This window comes from Centruroides sculpturatus, unplaced genomic scaffold (genome assembly GCF_000671375.1).
Source record: "Centruroides sculpturatus isolate CEXI.00-Female unplaced genomic scaffold, Cexi_2.0 scaffold94, whole genome shotgun sequence".
Taxonomy (NCBI): Eukaryota; Metazoa; Arthropoda; class Arachnida; order Scorpiones; family Buthidae; genus Centruroides; species Centruroides sculpturatus.
In genome coordinates, this window is record NW_019384400.1 from 1,070,783 (window position 1) to 1,082,785 (window position 12,003).

Here is a 12,003-nt window from a genome sequence, read left to right on the forward strand (position 1 = left end):
TGTCCTGTATATCCACTTTGTTATTTTCCACATTATTGGGGTTCCCACTAACTTGGAATTTCATAAACTCAAACAACCTTCACCTCCTATTAGTCTAAGTTGGCAGGGGTTTACTATAATATTGTTGTTATAAAATAAATGTATAAAATTACACAATAATTTTTCACACAACTTATTACTATTCCACAGAAGACTTAATAATTACAGATATAGAAAANCTTATAAGTTTACTTAGCAAAATTATAGCTTAGAATTTTATTTTTCAGGTGTCATTCTAAAGTTGGGATGATGGGAGGACGACAACAACTCAGTCTGGGTACTGGTTGCTTAAATAAAGGTATACTCTTTCACGAGCTATGTCACGCTCTCGGATTTTATCACGAACACAATCGACCCGACAGAGACGAGTATATTGAAATCATCGAAAGTAATCTTCTGCCAAGTTAGTACCATGTTATATTTTACCTACACGTAAGCTTTTTTAAATACTAAAAATATTTTATTCATATTAAAAGATGCCAAAAGCCAGTTTAAGAAATATAAAGCAGATGGGATAAGACTGTTGACAAATTACAGTTATGACACAGTAATGCATTATGGTTCCACATCTTTTTCTAAAGATAGGTCATCATTCACAATGAAACCCAAGAAAGGTCAAAGTGTTTTGAAAGAAGTTCATGAAAAATCATCTTTGACTGAAAATGATGTTAAATACATCAAAATTCTATACAAATGCGAATAAAAGTTTATTTTGAATCTTAACTGCTTATGACGACGACAGTGGCATCTCAATAATACGATCCTTTATGTAATTATACCAATTAAGCATAATAAATATATATTTAGAGCATTAAAATGTATTATTGATCATTTCTTGTATATAAAAACCAAATATATTCTTTCAGATTTTAAATTTGACAGAATTATTATTTAAATTCTCTAACAGTTTGATGAACATATGCCTTATTACAATAAAGTGATCTGTAAGGTTCTGAAGATACTATAATGGCAAAATGACAAAGTTCTTTAATCTTTTATTTTGCAGTCTGTACATTCTATGAACTTAGTTATAGCCAGAAAACTATTGTAAAGATCCATCTAGAACAGTGGTTCTTAATCAGGGGTCCACAGAAAGTTTTAAGGGGTCTGTGGGCTTCAAAGGGTAAAAATCAACCTTATCTTAATTTTATGCTATTGTGTGAAATTGTTAATTATTGTGTTAAGCACTTTGCATGCAAAGTGATTATACAATAATTTTCTTTTGATAATAATAAATAATTAATAAGAGTATACATATATTACCATAATAATATACAACAACAAACATATGATATAGTAATATATAGAAATAGTTATTAAAATAAGTACATATAACTGGTTTCTTTTGTAATTTTATTTTATGCATTTAAAAATGTTATTCTGAGAAAGAATCTGTGACCTTCATCCAACTGGATAAAGCTCACAATAATGACAAAGCAACAAAAACTTAATTCGTGATACTCAGAATTTCAACTTAAGGTAATTATGACTGTTTAAACTGGAACCACTGACTTAAGCTATGAAGACTTTTAGACATCATAGACTATATAACTACTACTGTCATCACTTCCCAAAAAAATTAAATGACAAAGTAAAACAAAAGAATAGGAATATAATAATTATAAATAGCACAGTTTAATAAGTTACTACATTGTAAATAACTTTTTCCCCAAAATAAATTCTACATATTGTCATAACTGAAAAATTGGACCATCAAGCAACTCAAAATGTGATTTGAAGAGTCAACTAGTTTCCATATTTAGTTCTTATTTGATGTCATTGCCAAAGAATCTAAATTATATCAGGCAATTTTTACACATACTGGTTTATTGAGAAATAAAAATTTTTTCTTTCAGCAAATGTAGCTTAAAAAAATGTAATATAAGCCAGTATTGGTCTGCAAATTGACATATTGGAAAACACTGACTTGAATATAAATATATGATGGAGTGCTGAAAAGTTTGTGATTCTTCCTAGAAGAAGAGAGAAATTTGATAAGCCAAATATATTTTATTCAACATAATCACTCCTCAATTCTACACACTTATTACAATGTTCCTTCAAAAAGGACAAATCCTCTGCAGCCTTAATGACCACCTGATCAGAAGCAAATCGTCCCTTAAGGTGTTTCGTTAAAGCTGGGAAGAGATAATCTGAGGTGGTAAAATCCAGTAAATAGGCTAGATGATCCAACAATATGAACCCAAAATACTTGCTTTTTTGCATAGTTGGAGGACTGTGTGGGCAAGGACATTGTCTTGCAGAAAAAGCTTGCCTTGACTCAGTCTCCCCTGATGTTTAGTGCACAGCTCATTTGTTATTTTGAAATGTACCACACATTTCTTCACCACTAAGGGAAAAGCAGTCTTATCCTAGAGTTGCTAGCATCTTAGAGTGAATCATGTAAGCTCCTTTCTTTTTCAGGAACAACATGACCACAGACTTATCAATGTTGCTTAATTATAGTCTTGGTGCAGCCATCATGAATTCAAATTGTCAAACTAAGCAAATTATTGGTTGTAATGGACTCTTATGGTATGGCGAAAGCAATGACAAATTCTTTCTATTATTCTTGTAGTGTGGCTTTTGCTGTCACGTCGGGTAAAGTTACAAACTTTCCACCACTTCCATATATTAAACATAAGTTATATGTAACATTTTAGGTGAAATCATTAAACTATGGAAATTACACAAGATGATTTTTATTTACCTTCCAATTTACACAGTTATATTTAGAACTGCTTTTAAAAATTCTGTATAATGCCAATAAACAAAATGATGTATATCATGATTACATTTTCTAGATCTGATGCATATTCTGTATTTCAACTGGTTTTTTGTAAAAAGGCAATAATTTAGAAAAAATATTTTTTCAAAAATAAATTAGATAAAATAATCCTTTCCAAAGTACAGTCTTATTATTTCTTTAGATTTTTAAACAAATACTTTTTCCTTTTTAAATTAGAAATCAGAAAGAAACTAATTACTATTTGTCATCAAATTTTCTTTTAATTACAAAGGCTGTAATGTCTTCAATTTCTTTTTCGAAAAATACAAATCCAAGATATTTTTTCTAAATCATTTTTTTACCATATATTAGATTAAATGCACAGAATACTTACTATTATTTAATTACTGGTTGCATAAAAATCTAAAATATTAATCCTATTATAAAACAAAAATTTGTTAAAATTCTGATAAATATTTACTCTTTTGAAACAAAAATCAAATGTAATTTTGTTAAATTAATTTACTGAAGTTACATTAATTAATAGTAATAATAATGATTTAACATTTTAAAAGAAATTTTCAAATATAATTTTATCTTTTGGTAACATTTAGTACATTTTTCTATTGGTGCATAATGCTCATTTTACCTGAATTGCAAGCTTAAATACTGATGATAAATTAAAATTATATTAGTTTGTTAAGTTTCATATTAATAAATGCTAAAAAAAAAATAATAAAATAAAATAAAGTTACATTAATGAAAACTGAAATATTTCTAACTTTTTCGTTTAAGCATCTGACATTTTACTATTTACATTTTATATCTTGGAATTTATGTAAATGAGAAAAATCAACAATAAAGCCTGGGAATTAAAATGATGACTGTAACCCATGGGTTGCACATGAAACTTAAATGTGTAATCTTTATCATTCCAGAACAGACTGTCAACGTTTCCCGTTATTAAAGGTCATTGTCCTCACTGGTGTTTTAAAATTTACACCAGCTTGTTGTTGAAGTTGATAAGCCAAAGGATGTATCTTGAAGCCATATAATCTAAAAATATATAGATTTAATAAATGTTTTGAAATTATATTTTTACTCAGTTTGTAAATTCATAATCATAAAAAAAAACTATCATCATTTGCTGTTGGCTAATTAAGAAAATTTGTAGTAATTATTATTTAACACCATTAGGTAAAACCTTACCTCGGAACAAATTGATTTGATGGTCGTTTTGGTCTGTAATCTGGATGAACCATGAAAAGCATGTGAGGAAAACCTGTACCAAAGTAAGCACCGTCCGTATGATGGTGACGAGAAGATTTGGGATTATAAACATCCAAACATTTAGGACAATATAATTTAACCATAGCTTCACCAGGTACATCCGATAATCCTAAATTTATTGTTAAGTATATCAATAAAAATTAAATAACGCTAGCAATGCAACAATTTTCTCACTCACTAATAGGTAATTAAAATATTCACTCACCAATAGGTAACATTGGCTGATTTTCGCAATAGACTCTAGGACAATATCCAAAATCACCGTTTTGATATTTTTCAAGCTGGTGTAATATACAATTTATATAGTAAAATATTAATTATTAATCAATATCTTCAAGTTATCAATGACAAAGTTGTAAATTAGCAAAAACAACAATTATCTGAATAAAATATTTAACAAAATTTGTATCCTGGACAAGAAAAAAATGTTATGGAATAAAAATTGTTGAAGCAGTTAGCAAATTAATTTATTGTTTGTTACAAAACAAATTCTTAACTTTATATTATTATAACTACTCTTATATAACTCACAAAAAATGAATATGAATAATGGAAATTGTAAAGAAAAATAAAAACTTTCACACTCAAACAAACAACACTAATATTAGAATAATTTATTATTTTAGTTTTTAATATATAATCTATTAGTTTTGCTACAGAGTGACCATAAAGGCTGGAAAATGTCTGTATTAATAAGTGTGTATTAATGCACTGCATTCATTGCAAATTTGCATAGTGCATTAAGTATATCATGCATTGCTGACATGGAATAACACTGATATTATTTATTGTAATATAATATAATCAATAAACCATTTATTATGTGTATTCACTTATTTCCAGACTTTTTGGCTAATCTGTAGATCTGTAGTTTGGCTAATTTATCAGATAAAATCAAATTATAAAATCAATATCAAATGAACCATTATATTTAAAGCAGCTTATGAGATGTAAAAATGCATGAAACTTATTGAATTATATTTAATATCAAATGCATAATCCATTTTAAAAAGTTTTTGCTTTTTATAAAATACAGAAATAGATACATTTATTAGTTAAGGATTCATTTGATTCTTTACTGCAGATAATATTAAATATATATATTGTGTTTTAGTGATTATTTTATCAAGTCGTATCTGACTCTTAGTCTGCCTGCATGCCTCTGTATTTACACTCAACCAAATGGCACTTTATTCTTCATGTTAATTTGTATTACTGATACTTTTGAAGAGCTCTACCTTTGAAAATTTGAAAATCTGGGGACAAAGAAATGGTAATAATTAGTGTGGAAGTGACAGGAATTACCTGTGACTCCACTGGATTGTATTTAAACAAAAATTCTGGATGAAAAGTACTTTCTTTGTTGACGTTAATTGGGATTTGAGACAGTGAAAGGACAGATATGTCTAATTTTGGTTGCACATTTCATCATTAAAAATGAAATAATTTGTAAGGTTAGCATACTCAAAGGTAAGAACTAGCACACATATCGATTTTATTATTGAATAATGTAAAAAGAATTTCATATCCTAAAAAACTCACAAGCTCATAATAAATATGAATATGTTTTGTAATAGCACTCATCTGGCATAAACAATTTTTATCTTGTTAATAATTGAAAGACTTACATGTTAGTAGAAAAACAGTGTGTCCCTCTAAACTGTAAAAAATAAGCTATTAACAAATTGGAATTTGTGCATCATCAAATTGTCTTCTAAAATACTTTCACTGTTCAGTTGCATGCCCCACAGGTTTTACACCCACATTATTAAAATGTTACATTTTAAAGTGCTGATGAATTGAAACACAAATCCTTCTTTTTCTCAAGAACTTCCTAATGGAGATATACTGTTTTTCCATCAATCTTCCTTCAACTGTAGTTATATTGATTGGCAAAACATCTCCAAGTATTATTATATATTGTAATTTTAAATTAAAATTCACAAATAAAACTATTACTTTTTGTAACTTCTGCAGTCCTCTTTTAACTGCACATCTGTATGACCATATCATTATAAGCTATCATTAGTCCTGTATTAATAGGAAAAATATGTTATGATCATCCATAATAACAAAGATTAGTCTTTAATTTGTCATTATCACATAGTCAAATATTATCTCTTTAAAAATACTTATATTAATTGGACATAATCACTGAATATACTGTTATTTCTATACATTGTATACAATCTATAATTATTGACTTGCATTTTTTCAACAGATATAAAAATTTTTCTGGAATGGTCTGTATCAATATATATAACCATAAAATCTGGTAATATAAATATAATAAAATATAACAAATCTGAAAGTTTTTGATGCAGTCTTATTAAGAATTTGATAAGTTTATATCCTCAACTTATTAATATGAATATATCTATATTAATTTATTATTATAAATGAATGCATAAATAAATCTAAAACACTTAAAATTTTAATGCTTATTGTTATTTATAAATTAAAAATGTAGACAAATTTAGAATCATACCATTTGGGCAATTCCACGATTTGTAAGAATGTATCGAGCATGAATGAGACCATATAACATTTCAGCTGCCTGTTCTATAAGATCACTTTGATTTGGATTGTCTTCAAGTTCATCATCTAAAAATGAAAATCAAAATGTTTTAATCAATCATTCAGGCAAAAATACAGGAGGAAGGTCAAAGTGACAAACAGAAGATGACATTAAACTTTTCTGTAATAGGCAATATTCTCAACCTCTAATGTTTCAACATGTTTCTATTGTAATTAACCATTTAAAAAATTAGATTTTCAAACATAAGATGAATAAAAACAATCCTCTGATTTTATTTGTTGACGTGTTGAGTAATAATTAATGTTATTGCAATACCAGTTAATATAAATATCAAAAAATCCAACTGACAAAACTTATATTTAAATGGGCTAGCTGAAACAAATATTTTAATTCTACATAAATTATAAAATTCTCAAAATATTGTGAGCAACAAAGTTCTTGTGAAGTTGGATATTTATAAAAATTTCTTTTTAATACAGAGACTAAAAATCCATATATTTTGTTAAGGATTTTCAATCTTTATCTTACAAATCTGATATGTTTTTAAAAATGATCTATGATTCCTGTTTTCAGCTTGAGCATTTAGCAGAAGATAGAATAAAAGTGATCAGATTAAAACAGAGGTTGAATTAGCAAGAGTATACTTAAAAAAGAAATATGATCAACACAGGAATAAGAAGTTTAATTTTATTTATAATGCTAACAAAATTACAGTCAATCATTTACAGGATCAATATATCTATACTTTTGACAGTGTCATTCATTGTTTACATTGTTTTGTCAATAAGATCTTCCAATCAGTTAACTCATATAGATTAATGTAAACTAAACTATTGAATTGAAAAGATGTGCAGAAAATTAAAAAATTTTTTTGAAAATATCTTTAAATTTATTAAATGTTTCTTATAATATCAATTCAATGTTGAGAATATCATTTTTTTCACACTTTTTCAATTGTGTTTGTTAATGTATGTTTGATAGTTTCCATCCCCACACTAATAATGGTAAAAAAAAAAAAATGTTTAAAAACATCAATGAAATATAATAATTCAAGTAAAGATTCTTTCTTAATGCATTTTATTTATCTACAGTCAATCAATTCCTGCTCATTACTGCAATGATCTTGTTTGGCTTCTTTATTTGATTAAAGCAATTAGTTAATCCAGTGATTATTTCTGTCTTACGTAGTTATAAACTGCATTATCAAAACATATAAAATATTCTTTAAACAGCTTATTAATTTTTTATCTGTTATTTTGAATTGAAATCAATAATAAAGAAAAGCATCATTTAAACCACAAATATAAGTATGATTTATAATTTTTAGTTAATAATAACTAGATACATACTTTTACCTTTATCGGGAAAACATGATACATTAGAGCATTAATGATAAAAATCTGATAGAGAATTAGGTAACTAATCAAAAATTCAGTTAGTTCACAAACAAGTTTTAGTTTTATTCTATAAACAAATAAAAACGATTATTATATATGTTAAAAAAAATACATACAAGGTCAAACAATTTACTTAAAATATAGTAAACCTCTGCTAATTTTGGACTTTGCATAACTGACAAATTTTTTCAAAACAGTAATTTAAAATTTCTTGACAAAATTAGAAAAATTATAATTAATGAGTGTTTTTGGTATCTGGAAATCCTTGTAATACTGTGTAAATTATTATAGTTAATAAGTTACAAAAGACTGTACATTGCTTACATTGTACTGTCATGAAATATTTTGAGCTCATTTCTTATAATAATAAATTCAGCAGTGTAATCTCAGCTCAGTGAAACTTCTGTATAGAGCTGATTGTAATAAATAACTGTCCTGTATATCCACTTTGTTATTTTCCACATTATTGGGGTTCCCACTAACTTGGAATTTCATAAACTCAAACAACCTTCACCTCCTATTAGTCTAAGTTGGCAGGGGTTTACTATAATATTGTTGTTATAAAATAAATGTATAAAATTACACAATAATTTTTCACACAACTTATTACTATTCCACAGAAGACTTAATAATTACAGATATAGAAAAGAAAAAAATTTTTTGTTCAAAAAATACATTTCTAATAGTTAAAAAATCTAATCAACTTTCTTTAAATATATTTTTATAAAATTTTACACACCTGGTTCTAAATCTAAAATCATATCTAGAGCTTGTCTGTAATGCGGAACTTGCTCGCTAAGTCCTGTCAAATTAAATTTATCTTGAATGTAATCTTCATCAACCTACGAAAAAAAAATGTTCTCTTTTAAGATCAAATAATAATTAATAGAATGTTTGTTTGTTATAAAAATTATATTATATATATAAAATAAAATTTTATGACGAAAATATATAATAAAAGAATAATATGTAATTTATCGTGACTAACTGGAATAGTATTGATAAATGTTGTACTAACTGAAACATATAATAAATGCTAATTAATGCAAAAACGAAAAATAGTTGATTAAAAAAAATACGTATTTAATTCTATGATGTTATATTAAAATATTAAATAATTTTAATATTTTGTTTTTTAAATATCTTTAATATTTGATGGCTGAATGGCTACAGTAGTGAAGCATCAGCCTACCACTCGGGAGCACAAGATCAAATCTGGGTGTGCAAGTCCAGGAATTTTTCACGGCAGTCTGGTTTTAGATATGTCAAGCCCAATCTCTTTCCGTTTGGTCACCCCCATTGTGAGCCTGTCTGAATCTATAATGGCTACAGTAAAAACACTTTCTCAGTGTGCACAGATCAAAGTTAAAAGTATATATACATATCTTTATTATTATTTAGCTAAAAATGCAGATTTTACAGAGACATTTTCTTATAAAAATTTTTTACTCATCCTCTTCAGATAATTCGCAGCTTTTACTTGAGAAGAAACTGAATGATAGTCTGAAGAATGTTTTCTGGTAAATATATCACTTTGATTTTTTATGACTTATTCTCTTCATATAATTTAAATAATGAATTAATTATACTTCTACAATATCTATTTTTATTTTAAATGAATTATGGAATTTTGCCAGTTCATTTATTGCATTTTTTTATAAGTTAAATTTTCCAGAAAAGAATATATTTATTGAAATGTTAAAGTTGATATTTATCTCTCTCAATAAAATATATTCAGGAATATAACTATGCACAATGAAAGAAGAAATATAATTGACATTCTTCAAAATAAATTTAAAAAATTAGACAAAACAACAATAACTGTTCTTTGTTTAAAGTTTATAAATATTAATGTGAAAGTACTATTAATAGTCTGACAAAATAGTTCTACAGTAAATAGCTTTAAGCATTAGAAAAAAAATCAAATGCCACATTATTATAGAAATCAAATTTATTAATGGCATCATTTATTATTTGTACAGTAATCTTAAATAATGATAAATTATATATAACTAGTAGCGTAAAGATTCTTTCTTAATGCATTTTATTTATCTACAGTCAATCNATTGGTCTGCAAATTGACATATTGGAAAACACTGACTTGAATATAAATATATGATGGAGTGCTGAAAAGTTTGCGATTCTTCCTAGAAGAAGAGAGAAATTTGATAAGCCAAATATATTTTATTCAACATAATCACTCCTCAATTCTACATACTTATTACAATGTTCCTTCAAAAAGGACAAACCCTCTGCAGCCTTAATGACCACCTGATCAGAAGCAAATCGTCCCTTAAGGTGTTTCGTTAAAGCTGGGAAGAGATAATCTGAGGTGGTAAAATCCAGTAAATAGGCTAGATGATCCAACAATATGAACCCAAAATACTTGCTTTTTTGCATAGTTGGAGGACTGTGTGGGCAAGGACATTGTCTTGCAGAAAAAGCTTGCCTTGACTCAGTCTCCCCTGATGTTTAGTGCACAGCTCATTTGTTATTTTGAAATGTACCACACATTTCTTCACCACTAAGGGAAAAGCAGTCTTATCCTAGAGTTGCTAGCATCTTAGAGTGAATCATGTAAGCTCCTTTCTTTTTCAGGAACAACATGACCACAGACTTATCAATGTTGCTTAATTATAGTCTTGGTGCAGCCATCATGAATTCAAATTGTCAAACTAAGCAAATTATTGGTTGTAATGGACTCTTATGGTATGGCGAAAGCAATGACAAATTCTTTCTATTATTCTTGTAGTGTGGCTTTTGCTGTCACGTCGGGTAAAGTTACAAACTTTCCACCACTTCCATATATTAAACATAAGTTATATGTAACATTTTAGGTGAAATCATTAAACTATGGAAATTACACAAGATGATTTTTATTTACCTTCCAATTTACACAGTTATATTTAGAACTGCTTTTAAAAATTCTGTATAATGCCAATAAACAAAATGATGTATATCATGATTACATTTTCTAGATCTGATGCATATTCTGTATTTCAACTGGTTTTTTGTAAAAAGGCAATAATTTAGAAAAAATATTTTTTCAAAAATAAATTAGATAAAATAATCCTTTCCAAAGTACAGTCTTATTATTTCTTTAGATTTTTAAACAAATACTTTTTCCTTTTTAAATTAGAAATCAGAAAGAAACTAATTACTATTTGTCATCAAATTTTCTTTTAATTACAAAGGCTGTAATGTCTTCAATTTCTTTTTCGAAAAATACAAATCCAAGATATTTTTTCTAAATCATTTTTTTACCATATATTAGATTAAATGCACAGAATACTTACTATTATTTAATTACTGGTTGCATAAAAATCTAAAATATTAATCCTATTATAAAACAAAAATTTGTTAAAATTCTGATAAATATTTACTCTTTTGAAACAAAAATCAAATGTAATTTTGTTAAATTAATTTACTGAAGTTACATTAATTAATAGTAATAATAATGATTTAACATTTTAAAAGAAATTTTCAAATATAATTTTATCTTTTGGTAACATTTAGTACATTTTTCTATTGGTGCATAATTGGTGAATGCAGTAATGAAGGAATTTGAAGAGAAAACCTGTATAAAATTTGTTCCAAGGAAAAAAGAAAAAAATTATATATTTATATACAAAGGACGAGGGTAGGTTATTTTTTTTATATTATGCTTCTTATAAGTTTACTTAGCAAAATTATAGCTTAGAATTTTATTTTTCAGGTGTCATTCTAAAGTTGGGATGATGGGAGGACGACAACAACTCAGTCTGGGTACTGGTTGCTTAAATAAAGGTATACTCTTTCACGAGCTATGTCACGCTCTCGGATTTTATNTCAAACTAAGCAAATTATTGGTTGTAATGGACTCTTATGGTATGGCGAAAGCAATGACAAATTCTTTCTATTATTCTTGTAGTGTGGCTTTTGCTGTCACGTCGGGTAAAGTTACAAACTTTCCACCACTTCCATATATTAAACATAAGTTATATGTAACATTTTAGGTGAAATCATTAAAC

At 26.8% G+C, this 12,003-nt stretch overlaps 3 protein-coding genes across 3 annotated transcripts; 2 read left to right on the plus strand and 1 right to left on the minus strand.

Annotated features, from left to right (window-relative positions):
* The first annotated feature begins 248 nt into the window (after positions 1–248).
* Positions 249–856, plus strand: LOC111618638 (zinc metalloproteinase nas-13-like). Its single transcript, XM_023360200.1, has 2 exons — positions 249–442; positions 516–856. The coding sequence occupies exons 1-2, from the start codon at positions 286–288 to the stop codon at positions 740–742; spliced, it is 384 nt and encodes a 127-aa protein (XP_023215968.1). The 5' UTR covers positions 249–285; the 3' UTR covers positions 743–856.
* Positions 857–2,744: 1,888 nt separating this feature from the next.
* On the minus strand, positions 2,745–8,863 carry LOC111618639 (casein kinase II subunit beta-like). Its single transcript, XM_023360201.1, has 5 exons — positions 8,733–8,863; positions 6,546–6,661; positions 4,263–4,338; positions 3,977–4,166; positions 2,745–3,823 (listed from the first exon to the last, which is right to left on the minus strand). Exons 1-5 carry the CDS (start codon positions 8,752–8,754, stop codon positions 3,715–3,717), a joined length of 513 nt encoding a protein of 170 aa, XP_023215969.1. The 5' UTR covers positions 8,755–8,863; the 3' UTR covers positions 2,745–3,714.
* Positions 8,864–11,535: 2,672 nt separating this feature from the next.
* Positions 11,536–12,002, plus strand: LOC111618642 (zinc metalloproteinase nas-15-like). The gene is made up of 2 exons (XM_023360203.1): positions 11,536–11,633; positions 11,709–12,002. Exons 1-2 carry the CDS (start codon positions 11,548–11,550, stop codon positions 11,986–11,988), a joined length of 366 nt encoding a protein of 121 aa, XP_023215971.1. The 5' UTR covers positions 11,536–11,547; the 3' UTR covers positions 11,989–12,002.
* The last annotated feature ends 1 nt before the right edge of the window (position 12,003 follows it).

Coding starts and splice junctions, on each gene's coding strand:
- LOC111618639 (XM_023360201.1), bottom strand. CDS start 8,754: ATGATTTTAGATTTAGAACCAG. Junction 4,339..6,545: donor ATCGTGGAATTGCCCAAATG/GTATGATTCTAA, acceptor ATATTACACCAG/CTTGAAAAATATCAAAACGG. Junction 4,167..4,262: donor TCAGCCAATGTTACCTATTG/GTGAGTGAATAT, acceptor CAATAAATTTAG/GATTATCGGATGTACCTGGT.
- LOC111618638 (XM_023360200.1), top strand. CDS start 286: ATGATGGGAGGACGACAACAACTCAGTCTGGGTACTGGTTGCTTAAAT. Junction 443..515: donor CGAAAGTAATCTTCTGCCAA/GTTAGTACCATG, acceptor TCATATTAAAAG/ATGCCAAAAGCCAGTTTAAG.